At 36.4% G+C, this 19,504-nt stretch overlaps 1 protein-coding gene across 1 annotated transcript; it reads left to right on the top strand.

Moving 5' to 3' along the window:
* Window positions 1–1,022: 1,022 nt before the first annotated feature.
* On the top strand, window positions 1,023–18,061 carry LOC145998964 (U6 snRNA-associated Sm-like protein LSm8). Its single transcript, XM_083135798.1, has 4 exons — window positions 1,023–1,091; window positions 9,185–9,225; window positions 12,295–12,422; window positions 14,572–18,061. Exons 1-4 carry the CDS (start codon window positions 1,061–1,063, stop codon window positions 14,660–14,662), a joined length of 291 nt encoding a protein of 96 aa, XP_082991924.1. The 5' UTR covers window positions 1,023–1,060; the 3' UTR covers window positions 14,663–18,061.
* Window positions 18,062–19,504: the final 1,443 nt, after the last annotated feature.

Here is a 19,504-nt window from a genome sequence, read left to right as displayed (position 1 = left end):
AAGGACGCGAGAGAGAGAAAGGAAACTTTCACTCTTTCCTCTCTCTCTCTTTCTCTCTCTCGCTTTTCTTTCCTTCTTTCTCTCTTACTTTCTTTTTTCTTCTTCTTCCCTTTCTCTCTTCCTCTCTGAGAGAAAAGGAGAGAGAGAGAGAAAGAGAACCCCCACTTTTTGCCCCCGTTTCCTTCTTTCTTTCCTCATCTTTCCTTCTTTCTCTTTCTTTCATTCTTTCTTTTTTCTCTCTCTCCTTCTTTCCTTCAGAAAGAAGGAGAGGAAGGAAGAAGTCCTTCTCCTCTCCTTCTTCTCTCCCAAGAAGATGAAAAAGAAGAGGGAAATGAAAGAAGAAAGGAAATAAATAAATAAATAAAGATACGAGGGAGGCCGATCCGAACCCCACCGGCCCTCGAGAGAAAGAGAGAGAGTGGAATATCTCTCTTTCTTCCTTTCTCTCTCCCTTTCTTTCCTTTTACACTTTTCTCTCTCTTTATAGAAATGTGGTAGGGGGTCCTTCCCCTTTCAAGAAAGAAAGTGAGAAAAAAGAGAGAAAGAGGAATGGGAAGAGGGGGTGAGAGAGAGAGAGGAGGTCCGATACAGACATTTTTAACTACCATATTTGTTCTAAAAATAATTGCAAGTATAAAATATTCAATATTTTACTGATGTTCATTTTCAAATTTTAAGGTTGCAACCGTTCTCTGGCAGTAAATGGACATAGCAGTCAAGAGGAGGGAAAGCACATGAACGATCACAGGAGGTTATAAAGAATGTCCTTGTCAATAAATAAAGAAACTTAAAATTAGAAGGTGCTCTCCCTATTTCCATGGCACAATGTTCTGGTTCGTAGGACTGTAACTATCCTCGCCTTTGATAATTCATTAAAAATGTTACGTCACTCATTGTTATGCCAAAATTTTAACGTGTTGTTGACTCGTCGATTAACTTCGCCCTAAGTTCTCTCTCTCTCTCTCTCTCTCTCCCTCCAATGTGGTATTTGTGGATCTTGCGCGCACTTTTACATTTCTGGAGCTGGCAACAGTGTGTGGTGTATAATCTGTGCAGCGTAATGGCGTCGGGTTTGGAGAGTTACATTAATCGTATCCTTCAAATATTTATTGGGATTTATTTTTTATTATATTTTGTAGTAAAGCGTTTATATATACATATTATTTGTAAAATGACTAGTTGATTTGACCGAGATATCACTTGATTTGCCATCTAACCAGATGGCGGACGATGACATAATTATGTTTCAACATATCTGATACAAAGATATTTTCTTAAAATATTGAATTATTTTTGATAATTGATACCTTACTAAACGTTGCGAGACTAACGTAGTTCAGTCAGTGGCCATTCAACTAAGTTTTCCTTAAATTTCGTCCTTAACAATAATATGCCTTGAGTGAAGGCCATAAGTATTTCCTTCTGCTCCATTCTTTGTAAATACTAGTGCTACTTTTTGTGCTGTCAGTGCACAATTTGATTTTTTTAAAAAAAAGCTTTTTCGGTGTTGCATGCGACTTCATCAAATTTTCAGATTTTTGAATATCACTGTTTGTGACAATATCAAAAGTTTTGTCAAATATATTTTTACGGTGTTTTGGGGTTACAAAATTTGGCTCAAGTTTCTTTTCTTTTATTGCGATTTCATCATGTTACTTGTGCATTTTTTACATGGTTAGATTTCGATTTATGTCTGCTAACATATACTGCAGAGTTTTAGCTATTATTTACTGCATGTTTCATTGACACCTGTTTTTCACTTACATATACTTCTATATAATTGTTGCCGCCAAAATGTTCGAAGATTTTGTTCAGTACATCCTTTTATAGTTAGTTTAAGAAGGTCAGATTTAATTCTCTTAGCATTAAAATAACATTCTTAAATGCTTTCGTAGTTAGGTTACGTGGCAGTCTATGTACAGCGTCAAGCTTGCGGAGAGTTTTGTGCAAGGTACCTCTAACATATTATTTTGGTACTAATCTGGGTACTATTATAGTATGGGGGAGACACCTATAAATCATATATTTCACACTTTTTTACATTGCTAACCTACTATTTTAAAATGCGGAACATTTCCTAAGGTGAAATAATGCATTTCTAACTAAGATAATGTCTATTTCTTACATTTACGAGTACTTACTGTTACTTATTATTTCGATTCTGTAACACATTATGGCGGGCGATAGCGTACTGGTTCAGGGCACGTTGTGCGAATATTTTGTCAATTTATGCAGTGTTGTAACCTTGTTCACCGGAAAATACCTACTTTCGTGCCCGGATTTGAAATTATGCTAATACCTCGCAAACCATTCACTTTAGCCTCACAAACCATTCACGTTAGCCCCACAAACCATTGATGTTAGTCCCACAAACCATTTACGTTAGCCCCAAAAACCTTTGAGATTAGCCCGAAAAACCATTTTCCTTAATGTTAGGTTAGGTTAAGTTTGGTTAGGCAAGCATAGTTAAAAAATATAAAAATACTCGACACGTCATGTTCTAGTGAAAACACGGTGAGTTTGAAACACTGACTATGGGGTTACATCATCTTAACAAACAGAACATTATGCTCTCAAGCAGAAAGCAGCAGAAACAGCATGTCGGACAGAGATTTTTGCAGAAAACAACATGTATTCGCATTAAAATGAATCAAAACTACATTCATGAACTTCCACAACGCTACAGAAAATGATTTCCGTAAGTACTTTCTCTTGTAAATTTGAAGAAATCCGTCTCCCCTATACTATAATGTTACCTTAATTTGATATTCCCCAGACAGATATCTTCATTTTTACAGAAGAATCTACTTACTATCAACTTACTTGTCACTTCTATCAACGGATAATGCCTTGTCCATGGGGACATGCCTGCGTAAGGTAATTTTTAAGTTTATTTGGTAAATATCCGATATCGCCCAAACGGATTTCTTCAAATTTACAGGAGAAACTACTTACTGAAGTCAGTTTCTGTAGCATTGTCGAAGTTCTTCGAGGTATTTTCTTTCGCGGAAACTGAAAACTTCACCATAGAATGCTGCAGAACAAGAAATAATCACTTGTTATGTACGGAACTTGCATTTTCTGTAACATTATGCCGTTGTTTCCATTATATACGTGCAGATGGCGCGAGTTTCGAAAGTCACGCGGTGTCGCCAGTGTTTCCAAATGTGCCTTTTTTTACGAGATTTTTTTTTTAACTATGCTTACCTAACCTAACCTTGCCGGAAATGGTCCGTGGGGCTGTCGTGAATGGTTTTTGGGGCTATCCGTCAATGGATCATTGGGCTATCTTGAATGGTTCGTGGGGTTTGTGATGACATAATGAACACGAAAGTAGGTATTTTTCAGTTAAGAAGGTTGAAACACTGCATACCCACTCCATATCGACAAAACACAAGCATGACGTGCAATGATCCATGACGAGTGCACGCCATATTGTGTTATCCAAGCAGAACAAGGAAGACAAATAAATAATGACTCGTAATATGAAAAGTTGACACTATTTTATGGAAAAAGGCATAGCTTCACCTTAATGAATATTTCGCAATGGAGAATAGGTAAGTATCATTGCTAAAATTAACGAAATAAATGAGTGAGAGGTATATGGGCCTTATCGGATAATCACAGTTTTTTTTCCCAACAAAAGTAACTTTTCGAAATCCAAACAGTGCTCATTGCTTCAAGGAAGGTTAAAATTTTGTCTGACAATGATTGCCAATATTCTACAAATTAGTCTTTCGGTAACAGTTCCGATTGTTTGATTTTTTTTCAAATTTTCCTAGCTGGAAGACTAATTATCGTAGAATTTTGGCAAATTATTGTCACAAAATTTGAACCATAATGTAATGAGCACTGTTTGGATTTTGAGAGAAAGTTATTTATATTGAGAAAAAACAACTTAAAAATTACCTTACGTAAGCATGCGCGCTTGCCATGGAGAATGTATTTTCCGTTTGAAAAGTGACTGAAAGTATTGTAGACTAGTGAGAATAAATGTAGATTTAAATCGGAACCTTAGTAGAATGCATTTAGGGTCTTTATTTTAATGCTAAGAGAACCAAACCTGGCCTGCCTAATGTAACTATGAAAGCAAATATTGATCAAAATCTTAAGTAATCACTATAACTCTGCAGTATGTGTTAACAGAAGTAAATCGAAATTGAACCATGTTAAAATTGCATTCATAGCATGATGAAATTTCAATAAAACAAAGTAACTTGGGCCAGTCTTTCTGTTAGGAGAATTTGGAAAAAAAAACATGAAACAAACGGGAACCATCACCCAATATTTTCCTAAACAGTACATTTGCCAAGAAGAGGACTAAAAATGTTCTTTTTATAGCAATTTTTATTGGATTTCACCAATGATTTTTAGAGAGAGAGACAGAACAAAGTTCTGTTATGCTTTTTTTTTGTGACACACATAATACCCGAGTAAGGCAAAATTTTTACAAATGTTGGTAATGTATTTTGTGTTATACGTGCCGCAAAATTAGTTTGGTATTGAGAGCTGAAGGAACACGGGACACGGTGTTGCCATATCGTGCGGTACGGTACGCAGTGCAGCCGTCTGGCGCTGTGTCGTGGAAAACGTGTTATGATAAGGAACAACAATAATGAAATGTGTTATTGTTATTGTCATTGTTTTTCGAGGAAACCGGGATTCATTTACGTGTTATGAAAAGGAACAACAATGATGAAATGTGTTATTGTTTTCTCTCTTCAATTCCATATCCCTTACAACATGAACGAACTAACGAAACGAGCATTTTTTACAGGTTATTTTTTAAATCCACTCTGAAAATATTGAATATATACATGCAATAACCATTTCTTTCCGAAGTCGCCGTTCAAGTCTGCCCATCTTTGAATTATACCGCAACTGAAGTGTACAAAGGTCCAGCTGTTGGGGCGTGTGACTTTCATGCGGGAGACCTGTGGTACTTTGTGGAACTTTTTCAAATATCCTACGGGGTCGACTCAGCCCAAGTGATTACCTGGGGCAAACCTGGGGTAAAGGCGGTCGGTGAACCACATCACCACATCCACAATATGGCCTAAGTCGAGGTCGAGAATGTGTGAAGCCCTAACTCTACCTCCCCATATGCCTACATACTTTATATACATTTGTTTAAAATATGGATAAAAAAGATAAGTCAGTTACATCAGATATATAACATAAGATTATCAAAGTAAATGAATAATAAATAATTTAAAAAGCACTGTACCTTGAAGATTATTCCAGAGGTAAAACACCACTCATCTGTAAATCACTAATGTTATCGCTATCCGTGCTGGAGCTGTTGTCATCTACATCTGAGGAATCACTGGAACTGCCGATATTTATGATGAGTTCTTCTACACTTTCCTCCAAAATACCCTCATATTCCCATGCATCTTCAATAACCTTTTTTGGTGTGGCGCACAACATTTCTCCAATTCTCGGGTGTTACCGAGGCTATAGCTTGTTCAGTCAGTTTCACTACAGATAACATGGTGAATTCTTTGTTGTTGCGACCAACATATCCTTTGATATGCGCCCATATCATTTCAATGGCATTAAAATGGCAATGGTAAGGAGGGAGTGTAACTACTTTGCGCCCATGTTCTGCAACAATGCTATCAATGACGTACGTAGGAAACTGCGGCTTGTAACGGTTAACGAGTTCGATTAATTCCACCTTCTTCAGGTCTCATTTACTGGTACATTTTTGCGTGTAAGCCACTGAACAATATCACTTTTTTAGTCGCCATAGTTGGAGCTTTGTCCAAAAGCACGGAGTGATAACTTGCATTGTCACATGTGATAGTGGACGGTGTGTGTAGATTGTCAAGAAGCGAGTCCTGAAACCATTTTAAAAATGTGGCATGGTTCATTTCTTCATGATAGTCCCCCGTTTTCTTAGAAGTAAAAAGCAGACAACCGTTTGGAATGAACCCTGAGGATGTACCGGCATGAAGTAATATTATCCTGCCCTCCTTACCTAAAGGCAATCCCATCGTACCCTCAGGTGTGTCATCAGATCATCCTTTATTCACACTGTGATTGGCGTTTACCCAAGTTTCGTCAAGCCAAACAATTTCGTTAAAATTGTGCTTCATAATTTCCCCGAGGAATCTACATCGCCATGCAGAAATGTAAGGTTTTTCCATCAGTATTTTGCGTCCATTAAATTTTTTGAATCAGAATCCTAGATATTTTATGACTGTCCTTAAAGATGTTTCCCCACCTTGAAAAAGACCCGAATCTTTCAACGAAATGTGCAGTTTCCCAACAGTGGGATGATCTTTTCTCCTATAATAAGAGTAAATATGGCGACGAATAGCGTCTTGCTGAAAGGTATCTAAATTTGTCACGCGTTTACTGATATTCCTCTTCTTTCCTGGGGTTTCCAATTTTGAAGCCTCGCATTGATTTATTTCCACCACATTATATTTTTCTTTCCTTGTGGTAACAATGGTGTTCTTAGACACGCTTGCAGCAGCATCAGTCCTGTCCACAACTTTATTTACAGATATGATTGGACCCCCATTGTTTTTCTCTTGCTCAAAATATTGCACACAGAACAAACCATCTCCCGCGTTTGGCCTTTGAGAGGAATTCCTTTACCGAAGGCTTTATTTCTTTTAGTGCATGGCCTCTTTGGTACATTGTCATCTCGATTATTGTCTTCTGTGTTTGACATTCTTCACACAAGCACACGACACACACTCAAGCAGAACACAGAAAATTATGTACAAAAAAATAACACTAAAACGACACGTTATATACAACAAAGAATACGCTAAATTCAGTAAACGCTAAACAAACGGACCGGTTAAAATATCACCGCACCGCAACAAACAAACAACACGTCCTCTCCCAACAACATGAAATCTGATCGCAAGAACTATCGCCCGATAAGCGGCAACACCGTGAAAAACATTTTCTGTTGCTAGGAAACCAGGGCTTTGGTGAAGCATTGGGAAGATTTTGATTGGCTCGCATGACAGTAACCCACCCTCCCGCAGTGACGTAGACCCCTTTCCTCCACGTGCTTCTCAAACGTCAATACCAAACTAATTTTGCGGCAGGTATAGTATGTGTAAGATCTATTAATGTAGTATTGTATTGATATGTCCTATATTACCATTTACTGTTATTGTACACACACAGTAGTCCTTGGACACAAATAAACAAAACTAATAACCTACTTGTGAGTAATTACCTCACCAAATAATTTAACAGAGAGTCACTAAATCTAATAGCCTAGCACATCTTATTGGGCCATTCCACAAAAAGTTGTCCTACACCATGTAAATAACAAAATGAATTAAACTGAAAATTATTAATATTTTTAATTGCATTAAGTTTTAAATGTTTGTGAATGTATATAATTTGCATTTTTCATGAAAAATAATGTAAGCATCTGTAGCTTATATGCTTCGCAGACAAATGAAGTTCAATTTTGCTACATTTTTAAAGCTTCACACATGTAACAGATGTTTGTTAATGCTTTTCATGCATTCAGGTTATGTTGTTATACTCAATTTTTTTTCCCATTTGTTAGCAGATACCACAAAATACATAATAATTGCATGTTCATTAATTACTTAATTATGAATATTTTATTTAGTCCAATCTCATGTCTAGAACCTTAAATTTTGTGTGTGAAATGTCACACACGTAATGATGGAATTCCATTATTACAAAAATCTCAAGATAGGTGGTAAAATGTATAGAGGAGTTCAGTATATTGTAATAAGTTCATTTTGTATATGTAAATAGTGAGAGTGCCTTCTGTAGATATCTGACGTACTTTCGGAGAAGGATAATGTAAAATATATTACAGTAGAAACAATAAATGCATGGCATAGTAACATGACTTTGCTGCATGTAAGATATCACTAGGTAAAGTTAGGAAGTACTACTATTCACTTTTGACTATTTTCCTATTTTTCAGGGTACTTTTGGGGGCCTTACCAATGATATTGTGGAAACGTAGTTTCCTTTTAATCAAGGGGTTTCAAGTTTGATGCACAGTACACAGTGGTTCAGATCCCACTTTTAACTGTATATCCAGACCCCCAGTAATTTATTGGCTGTCCAAAAAGTGGACTAAAGCAAAAGTTCAATTCATATTCAATGAACTTTTCTTGAATGGCCCATTCTTTCTCACTTTGACTTCAGAATTTTTAAAAAAATATTTCCCCTTCCTTTCTGTTGCTGCAACTACGATATTTATCCACTAAGAAACAAGTATCAAGTTACCATGTATTCCGTTCGTAATGCTTAAGTTATTGCCATAAGTGTTGACACAACATTTTTCACATTTTTTTATGATCTTTTGATTGAGTGATTGATTGATTTGCTTTATTTTATATCGCTTTTTGCGCCACTTCTGGCTAATTTGCAAAGATGGGGATGAGTAATGATATGATGAAATTGCTGAATGGACACTCAAAAATATCTATGCCCATGCCAGGATTCGAACCTGGAAACCCTGGCGTTGTAGCGTGATATGAAAATCACTCTGCCACGGGGACTGACTTTTTTTTATGAGCTATAGACATTTTTTTAAAAAAACTAAAGGACTTGGACAATACCAGCATACAAAAAAAATGCCAAATTTTATCAAGAACCAATCGTTACAATGCAAAGGTAAGCATGAAATACAGTACATTACCTGTTAAATTATCAAGATTAATGTGCAACCTAAGAACAAGAAACTCATGATATCTGCCATATTGGACAAGATAGTGTTAGCATTTTTCTTCCAAAATGAAAAAAATATATTCTTAACTTTAATATTATTTATTATTAATATTTTACCCATGTCATTGACATTTTCATTAAGGTCTGACAATGAATATATACTCAATATTGTGTAAAATATTTGCATACAACTGTCATTTTAGATTCAAAACAATATATCGAGCAGCAAAAAGGACATGACAGTGGGAAGGAAACTTGCGAATGACGTATAACGTAGTCATCATTTACAAAGTACAGAATTTTTCATGTTGAAAATAAACCATATTGTTACAGCAGGCATTCCTTGTGCAGTAAGAAGTGCTTGGTCAAATGGGAAATACTTAAGTCAAAATTATTTTAATTCTATTCTGTGCTCACATGGGCTAATGGGGACTGAATCTACAGTTTAAAGGAGGATCTGAACATGGATATTTTCCTTAATACATGTAAGATACTGTGTCAATTATCACAGCAGATGGACGAAACTTCGTTGTAAGTATTAAATTTTATTATTATTCATGCACACACGATGAATAGTTTGCAGGAAAGGTAATGGTAGACCCATTTTTCATCACCATGTTCTTTCACTGTGTTTAACATGATTGAATGAAAGAGGCAGAAATGGAATGTAAATAAAAAATCTGCATATACAAACCAGAGGATACCTCTGCTCCAGAGATTCCAGTTCTAGTCCTAAAAAACAAGGAATTTTTTCAAAAAATTAAATGAAAACAACAAAGGACAATTTGCATTTAGTGCTTTTTCTGACATGATTCTTTTTCATCTGACTTGCATTTAAGATTTTATATCATGCGCGTGCATTCCGGTACAGCAAGACCAGCAGGGGTGGCACACAGCATAACTGTTAGAAATTTAATTATTTAACTTTTTTTTATTATTATTATTATTTCTTCCGGGTTGCCTCAATCTGCAAGCCTCCAACATTCGTCGATTTTGGATATGGGGCCATCAACACCCTCTCTCGGCATGTTGATAAAACATGTGCATAACATCACCCTGGCCAGCCTGTAGGCAGCCAACACCATCAAGGTCCCTAGGAACCAACAAGCGACCTTGAAGGATCCAATGAGACTAAGCTATGTAGGGGGAAATTTGGTTTCCCAATGGGCAAGTGCTGAACGAATGCCAGAGTGCCATAGTTTCACTCGGTTGATGGCCTCAGTGTTGCGAACTTCACGATAAGTGTCCAAGTGTGCTGTATACTGTCAGCAATGTAACATATCCACCTAGCTAGTTAAAATTTATATTCATAAATAAACTATGAAGTTTCAAAACACAGGGGAAACACAAAAATATGATTGCTGACATACGGATGACATATTCAATGTAAAGATAAACGTTTCCGAGTGTTCGGTCTATATGGACCCATCCGCCAAATAGAGTTGGTAAAACTCGCTGGCCTCAGTCACGCTTTTTCAGGGTGTCTACCAGTCTGGATAACCTGGAAAAGTCAGCAAATTCTATTTTTCTGGAAAAGTCAGGGAAATTTACAATTTTTCTGGAAAAATTTGCATTTTTGTTTCTGGGCTATACCAAAGCTAGTGACTTTCTACTGGTATTTGAAGAAGGTGTAAAAGGTATCAATTTGAAAAACATAGTGCAAATATCCATGGATGGACCAGCAATTAACTGAAAATTTCTCACCTTTTTCAAGGAAAACATGGCTACTAATGAGCCAGAAAGTACAACACTGCTGGAAATAGGAAGCTGCGGACTTCCTGTTCTTCATGGTGCTTTCAAAGCATCTTTTCAGAGTTCTGTTTGGAACATAGTGGTATTCTTAAGAGCAGTGTACAATTTATTTAAACATGTTCCAGCTCGGAGAGCAGATTTCACAAGAATTACAGGATGAAAAGTTTTTCCAAAATAAAATGTTTCCTTTGGCACACAGTTATATTTTTGACAAAAGGCCCTACAACACTCGCAAATTACCACTAATATGTTAGCATGTTGTAATGTTTGGGGAAAGTCGTACAGTACCAGACACCATAAGTTTATTGGCAATAATTAGAAAGTGAGTAGGTGGAAAATAAGTTGAAAACAAGAGTATAGTATTTCAGGACATTCTTTATTAAGATCATGGAATGAATGCTGAAAAGTGGAAACAAAAGTACAAATAAGATGCAATCAAAGAAAAGTAACATTTGAAGAAAAACAAAAATTGTTGTCCAGTAGAGGAAATGCAATGTGTTAGCTTATGGATGAGTCGGACACACAAAGTAAATACCACCGACAACCTAAATGCATTGGCAAGTGGCCTACAGTGTAGCATGTTCTTGCAATGTTCACAAGTAAAGTACCTGCATATTAGACGTGTGCCAAAGCATTTACGAGAGACATTGCACCCATTCTTCATTGAAAGCCTCGCTACAAATAATGAATTCTGTTCTTTCTTTCTGATCAGAACTGAAGTTCAGGTGTTTTTCTTCTTCATAGGTGGCATGTAATCGTCATCTTCCTTTGCTTCCCTTGGCGAAGTTAGAGACATGTTTTCTTGTTTCATCTTTTCAGCACCCTGCGTATCTCGTCAGTTCAACTCTTCTGTTTTAATTTTCTTCTCCTCAGTTTTTTCTTTCTCCCTCTAGTTGCTGTTTGTAAGGACTGGATGTCAGGACATCACTTTCCTATTTTCGACGTCTTCTCCTTCGAACTTTAGCTTCTACTAGAGATCTTAATAAGGGAGTTATTGAAGCGAGCATGTGTAGTATCTGCCTGTTCCGACGATATAGCTGGAAATGGATGAGCAACCATTACATTCATTTTGGCATCTTCAACATAGATGTTTGGCATGAGGTTGAAGGTTCAGTCGAAAAAAACCTGGCTGGACATGTTGATTGGAGACAGATCAGTGAATGAGGGTCCTGGTTCAGAGACTGCTATCCCTTTATGTGCTTTTTGGAATTGTACATGCCTCCGATGCTTGTATTGTTATGTTGACTGCCTTGATCACATTTTTCATGACTTCCTAGGCCCACTTTCCTTTCTTTCTATTCTCATTTCCAGTCCATGTGCTGTGAACAGCAACAAAAAACAAATGATTTGGTCATATTTTTAAACTTCTGGAAAAGTCGTCGTTGTCCGGTACTGTATAGTCGCCACATGATAGCACCTCGTCTGATTTTACATATTTTGCAGATGCTATCGTGAATATTTTATCAGCTATTACGAACTAGATGCCTATATACACATTTACATATAAAACTATATCTACTGCTTATCCAGAACTTGAGGAATATCACCATGAAAATAACTTTTGACAGTCAATATTTCTATGAACTGCTTCAAAGGCTCTCCTTTCCCATTACACTTCTCGTAGACTTGCATGCCCAAACTATGTTGAACAATGATACAAAAAAGTTGCACTGGTACCTGGCAACTGCTGCTCTTTAGCATCGGAAGCTAGAACTAGCATTGTCCGGTACTGTAAGACATTAAGTACATCATGCGAATCACATAGCAAGTCCATTAGCAGCTATTATGAATAAAGAGTGTGTAAGGTGGTTTGTCTGAACAGGGTACTAAATCTGATGTTTGTTACAGGGAACTCTGAAAGGATTTGATCAGACAATCAATATAATTTTGGATGAGAGCCATGAAAGAGTTTACAGCAGTGGTCAAGGGGTAGAACAAGTTGTCCTGGGACTCCATATTATACGAGGAGATAACATGTAAGGTTGAGTATGAGTTAGCTGTAAGTTTTCCTTTTTATGCATAAAAGTTTCAAAAACTTCAAATTACAGTTTTAACAAGAGGATGTCAAATAATAATTAAAATGAGAAAATTGCTTATGTATCATACTACATGTTGTTTTCAATTTCCATTTTCTGATGGAAAACTGAAGCACACTAAATATCCCTCAAAACAAGTCATGCAAGCCAGTTTTAGCATATTATGGTCTAAATTCCATCATTAGATGTTATATGACCATCCCCCTCCTCCCCCCTCTTCCACACACACAGAATATTTAGTATTAGATAATGATGTATACTTTTTTTAACTTAATTGATAACATGATACTTTTTCAATAGCTATTAAGAGCCATTATTTTGAAATTTGAGCAAAAAAGGGATATTTGGATAGTTGTATTTTTTTATTGGCTTGATTTTTTTATGTTGCAGTAGGTCATGAGAAATTAATATTGTGCAATTTTGAGACCTTCAAAAATGTTTTCCTCCCCTGTAGAAAATGTCAAAGTTCAAGGTCAGACCATCCATTTTTCATGAAAAGTGAAACATGGGTAAGTTCGGAGTGCTGTATCTTTGGAAATCAACAACATCCCAAACTTTTTTTATATACTGTTAAAATAAGACTCTTTGCTTATATACATTCAATTGTTTTGATGGGACATTGTTGCTTTCCATTGTTATGCGGCAACAAAGAGGGTCCAAAATGCAGTGTTTTTCCTGTTTTCGGCCCTTAATTTCTTGGTTAAGCAACAGTACCCCCAAAGATTTGTTAACTGGGCATTGAAGCTCACTATTAGGACAAGCTACCTCACATAGCACATTACTTGGATATTCATGCTGTTAGCAGATATAACACTTTGAGTACTCAAAAATTGCGAAATCAGCAACTTTAGAATTAGACTTATCTCAAAACAGCATCAAGCAAAAAATAAACTAAGTATGCCATCTTGTAGCTGAATGTATGTACTAACACATGGAAATGAGAAAACTTTGAGGCCTCGTCCCATTTTCGAGAAAAAGAAGTTTTAAGATGTTAATAATGTCAATGTAAATTATCACACTTCCTCCACTATCAAAAAGTGGAACAGCACTTTCTCCTACTTTTCTTTGCTCCAAATGTAACAGCCCATGTCTTGACAAGTTGTGGGACAGTTTTCATTTTTTTTTCTTTGATGGATAGCATAGTGGTAACGTTGCATCCTTGTAATTAAGGTGTCCTGGGTTTGATGGAAGGTTGAGGTACAAGTTGTTCAGATCCCACTTTAAACTGCAAGTTCCCAGTCCCTATTAGCCTTCCTGTGAATAAGATGGGCTTAAAAACAAAGCTCTACTAAACTGTATATACAGTGGCGTACCAAGAACTCTCATTGTCTCACAGCTGTCTGAGCGGACCCAAAGGATATGTTCTTCTCTTGGTTTAAGCGCTGCAATAATTTGTGAGGAGATCTTGTTATGGTGCCTCGGATACCCTCCACAACTTCTTCTGTTAGTACAGACCTCTGCTGTTTACGTTTCATCATTAACAAAGACCCTGTTGCATGGAATTTCTTTACCATATCCTGAATTGAGCTTTTCGCAGGAGAGGCCTTCCCAAATGTCGCTGCAAATTTGACACGAGCATCTGCAAATGAATTTGTTCTAAAGTAATGTTCCACAATGAAAGCACATTCTTTAGCACTAAATGGCATGGTAGTCACACTATCTAACCGACAACACAACACTCGGAATGCGTGGAGGAAACTGATGGTGACTCACCGAACAATACAGCCTTTCACTGTTACGCTACGCTCCACACAATATTAATTTCTCATGACCTACTACAACATATAGAAAAATCAATCCAATCCAAAATGGCTCTTAATGAATTCTTTGATAGAAAAGGTAAATGGCAGTGGCAAACTTAAAACTATGCTTGTAGCATCAGAATTACGCTTCTGAGCACTGTCAATATGTGTGTGTCTGGGTTGTACAAGGACACCTTTATATTTATATAGCATCAATCATATAAGAAGTGAATAAGTAGTAAGGGTTTAAGTTTGCAAACTCAAAAGTAAATAATGGTTGGGAGGTCCACAAATTTTGCTTGTTGATAATTTTTTCATGTGAATGAAGAGAATTTGTTTCTTCTCAGAGCCGTTGTTGGAGAAATGGATGAAGATTTGGATTCTCGCCTGGATTTGAGTAGCATTCGTGCAGAACCATTGAATCCAGTTTTGCATTAATTGGATGGGGCCTCCATTTGTTATGGGACTTGTGATCATGAACTTTTCTGAATCTACTGATCCGTGAGTGATAGATAGTCAGTGTAGTGCACTTCACACTCTACTCCAAGAACACTAGTTGGAAGGTCTCATTTGTTGAATGAAAATCAGTTTCTTATCTTATGGCAGTGGTCTTCTTTTCTTTCAGCATTTAAACCACAGTCTCAAGTCTTTCCCATGTAAGTTAGTGTATTAAGTGCTACATTTCAGGTTATTGTGTTCATTTGCTACCCATCTGTTCCCCTCTCCCCCTCCCTCAACTCTCTACTCCTCCTCCTATAACATTGCTTAAACCTTAAATTGCATCATGCCCTTTCATACCCTTCCCTAAACATGTAAACTTCTTTGTTTAATTATGTTACAATATCATGTTTTATGTTATTCCATTCACATATTTTTATTAGCACACTTTGCTATCCATATCTTCTGTAATAAGTTGTGCTAACCATGCATTTTACTGTTGGACAACATAAGATATCATCATGATAGCCACCGTGTGTTATTTTTCAAATATGGGTGAACACATTCACCGTATGAGAAGCATGATTATAAGAAGTTACTAGTGTTCAAAGATATCTCATCTCCATCATTGGAGTGGAAAGGAAAATAATTGTTATAGTCTTAACTTTGATGGTGAAGATTATGAATCATTGATGACATTTTGAAACTTTTTCCATCCTGTTTGTGTGTGAGAAACTTTTAATCTGAAAGACACTAAATATGTTGACCAAGGCAGTCTGTATTTACATAAAGGAACACTTTACACGTAAGATTTCATTCTTATATAAGGGTCTTCCTCAGACTAAGAACAAACTTAAAAGCAAATCTTACAAAAATTTACATTTATTAACACATTTTAGACAAAGTAACAGAATGTTTCAGAGTTAATACTAGTACTGGTGACCAGATTGTGGAAACTTCTAAATCATTCATTTGTATGGTGGAGCTGAACTTATTGAAACAGAACTGCACCATGTAAAATTTTTAACATTTATGAGAACATCCATTCCATTTTGATCCAGATCCTGTGTATTGTCGTGACACAATTCAGCATTGAAGTTTTTTACTTTTTTAATTTACAACCATCTTTTCTGGTATTTTCCTTATCTTTCGATAACCACTGGTTTTCATCATACTCTTTCTTTTGGCAGGCTGCCTTCTTTTATGTTTCCTTCTTAGAATTAGAACAACTTGCTCCAGAGGAGACTGCCAAAGAAACTTAGTATGCTACTCTTCTGTTAGCCGCAGTAGCTCAGTTGTTAGGGTGTCCGTTTACCATGCGAAAGATCCAGGTTCGATCCCGGCAGGGGAGAACGGGGATTTTTTTCCACCTGTTCAAGCGGCTCCGACATCCACCCAGCGTCGTATAAAGTGGGTACCTGGAGGAAACTCTGGGGGATAAAGGCAGTCAGGGGCGTGGTGTTGATCACATCACTCCCACCTTCGGCCGTGATCAAAAAAGTGTGGGGCCCTAACTCCACACCCCCCTATATGCCTTCATGGCGTGGTGCATAGCAAAGGTGAGCACCTTACTTTTTTTTACCTCTTCTGTTAGACCAGAAGATGTGAATGTTCCGAATCAATTTCTTTAGGAAGTGTTCCTTGAATGATTGCCCTTTTAGGTTTTTCTTAGTCTGAGGAAGACCCTTATATAGGATGGAAACATTGCGTTTAAAGTGTTCTTTACATAAATATGAGACTGCCTTGGTCAGCATATTTAGTATTTTTCTTATATGGAAACAAGGCTTAATTGTGTTACTTTTTATCTGATTCAGACCGAACTGTGCTCATATGTTATGGTCTTTAATACAAGAGCCATGGTTTCATACATAGAGAGAACATATAACCATGTAATCTCCACTGGTAAAACATTATGCACTTTAAAACGGACAGTTCAATATCTTTTGATGTTTTGCTGCCTTTCATTCAGTATTGTCAGTAAAAGTAAAATTGAGATCTGTGACAAAACTTTGCAAAGTTTGACAACAAACATGATGTTGAGCACACACTAGTCCTTTTGCTAGACCAGCTATGACGTTCAGTTGAAATGACACATTTATCAGACATTGGTACGAAATTGCTACTTACTGTTGCAGACACATCTTCCACACTGCTTTTGTGACTGACAGATGATCCCTGGTTGGGTGTTTTCATGCCTTTAAAAGCCTTTAAAAAGGAAAGTTTGCAAATTGGGTATGGACAATATCCAACATCTTTTGCAGACAATACTGGTGGCAGATTATTCCCATTTCATATCTGAAAGTTAAACATACCTTCACTTTAGATCATCCTGCTTTGAACCTTGCCTTGCCAATGCAAACTGGAAATTTACAAAATAACTGATGAATAGCCCTGTCAAGGAATTAAATTCTAGGGATTATAACATCGTACCATTCTTCTCTATGTTATTTGTACCTATAATGTGAATTTCATTCATTATTTATTGAGGTACAGAAGTGTGGTGTAGTAGTAAGGATAAGAGGCATACCTCTGTTGTCTTCCTTCCAAAACAGTAGACAACAGTATGGGGCTGTGTCAGCGAACACCAAGCATGTTGGTGAACAGGACACTGCTATTGCCCAACCTTGCTACCCCCTGTTGAAAGGCTTCTTACGCTTACTGGCTCCGAGTGGCTCAAAGTACAATATATGTGTGGGAGGTTTTTTGTAACTGCATTTGTAGTACTTCTAGGTTTTTGGTATTGAAAGAGTTTTACATTCAGATGCGAGGGGAATGGTGATGAATGTGAAAAAGCACCATGCAAAGTATTCGTACAATGTGAAATGTGCACCAGAACTTCCTTGCTTCTCCTGTAAAGCAAATGACGTGAGTTTATCGGCAACATTGTCTCCGTGACTTAGCATGGAACGGGGGGAAGTCAACTGCATTATGCCTGATGCCATATGACAGTGATGTATGAGACTTATTGCCATTAAGTAAGCACAGGAACATGAAATAATTGTGCATTTTATGTTTTCTACTGATGTTGGTTGATATTTCCATCCTCAGCTTTTGAAATACATTATATCTTATATTCATTTTTCTATATTTACATTTTGTACAAAGGATCACATTAACGTGGTTAAAATGAGTGAAATAAAGAGAACAGTGCTACAAAGTAGGAAAGTGATTTTCCTGATAAAAGTGCTGGAGTAAGGAGTTTTAACAATGTGTATGTGTGCTTCATTGTATTATTTTAATGTGTGAAATGAGTGCTTTTTTGTATGCCAAAAACTTTATGAAGTGACAACATTCTCATCAGAAAGTAATATTCTCATAATGTTGATTGTGTAATTGTATCATAGTGCCTATTGTATTGAGGATTTTGAAAATTAAAACATGCACATTTTTGTAAAAGCATTTGTCTTCTCCATGGCATTGAGATTAGTTAGGAGTCCTGAATTTGATTTTTTTTTCTCATTCTATATTTACGATTGAGTTTCTCTCTGTGGGTTGTAGTTCAAAATTATAAAATCTCATGTGAATATTGGCAATTAATAAAAACATTGTTTTTAAAATGAATTACTATGTACACTTTACAAGGAGATAAGTTGTTGACTCTTAGAGGAATTGCTTTGTGTGCTCATACTTAAGCAAAGTCGCAATCTGAAAAACTTAAGCAAAGTCATAATCTGAAAAAAAGGGGGGGACAATGTTTGTGAGAAGTGGTGGTTTGGCACAGATGATAGTACACTATTTAGTGAATCCATTACTTGAATCAGCACTTGACTGTTATATCGAAAAGCATAGGCCAACAGAGTATTTTGAAGAAATAATAGCAAAAAGAAGGAGAAGTCATAATTTTTTTATATCAAAATAACAGTAGGTGAAGATGTAAGGCTGGATGTTTAAGCTGTTAATTGAAGGGCTCGGGTGTAAAACATGGTAAGTGACATTTTGGTCATTTTTGAGTTAGAAAGTAAAATGTGCCATCCTTCAATTATTGAGTGAAATTGCCATGTCATACAATTTGGATTGAACTCACTGAAGCCTTCTGAAATTGGTAAACACAACACAAAAACAATTTATGTACAATATAGCACAGTGGCGACTCATGGAATTTTTGGGGTGTAGGAAGTTATGGTAAACAGACCGAGGGAAGTTTTCAAAAATGCGTTCAATTACACAGTGACATGTATCGCCTGTACCTTGGATTAGCCATTGGATTTGTAATGTTAGGTGCAGATCCTCCCTACCCATCATTTGTGGATTAAGAACAGCTTTGCCAATATCAACCTCCTGATAAGAAAAGGTGCTGTTTTAACTCCTAAATTAAGCTAAATGTGATACAATTATGTTAGGGTTTATTATTATTATTATATAAATAAATATATAAATAAAGATTTCCAATGACCAGAAAATGGAAACTTTGCAGAAACTGTTTTAAAAACTTAAAATAGTTAAGGTTTATTAGTTCACAGTCAAAATTAATGTCTTACACAATTATTATTAATTTATCATCATCATTTTCTGATGACTGTAGTAGTTTTAAGTTGAATTTTATTTTGCTATTTTGGAGTTGTGAACTACATTATTGATTATTTATTGTAGTTAAGTAACATTAGGAATTTCGACCATTCAATAAAATGGGTTTAGCATAGTGTTTGAAAAAAGTTGAAGAAAATTCCATGACTGGTAACTGTGTCAGTTTGTTTTATTTCTGACCTCCAACTCTTTCTACCGATTTCCTTTTATGAAATGTCCCTCCCTTGTTAAATCAAGGAGGATAGAGAAAAGATGAAAATAAGAGGATGGATCAGGGCCTGTAAAAGCTTGTCCCTTGCTCGGCATACTTCCTTTTGT

This window comes from Lepisma saccharinum, chromosome 14 (assembly GCF_977018435.1).
Source record: "Lepisma saccharinum chromosome 14, izLepSacc3.1, whole genome shotgun sequence".
Taxonomy (NCBI): Eukaryota; Metazoa; Arthropoda; class Insecta; order Zygentoma; family Lepismatidae; genus Lepisma; species Lepisma saccharinum.
The sequence above is the reverse complement of the archived record's forward strand: the minus strand, read 5'-3'. Positions and strand labels throughout refer to the sequence as shown.

What these genes read in the sequence shown, in the direction of transcription:
- LOC145998964 (XM_083135798.1), top strand. Translation starts at nt 1,061, where the DNA reads ATGGCGTCGGGTTTGGAGAGTTACATTAATC. An exon ending in TTTGGAGAGTTACATTAATC is followed by an intron (nt 1,092 to 9,184) that starts GTATCCTTCAAA and finishes AATACATGTAAG; the next exon opens with ATACTGTGTCAATTATCACA. An exon ending in ATTATACGAGGAGATAACAT is followed by an intron (nt 12,423 to 14,571) that starts GTAAGGTTGAGT and finishes GTTTCTTCTCAG; the next exon opens with AGCCGTTGTTGGAGAAATGG.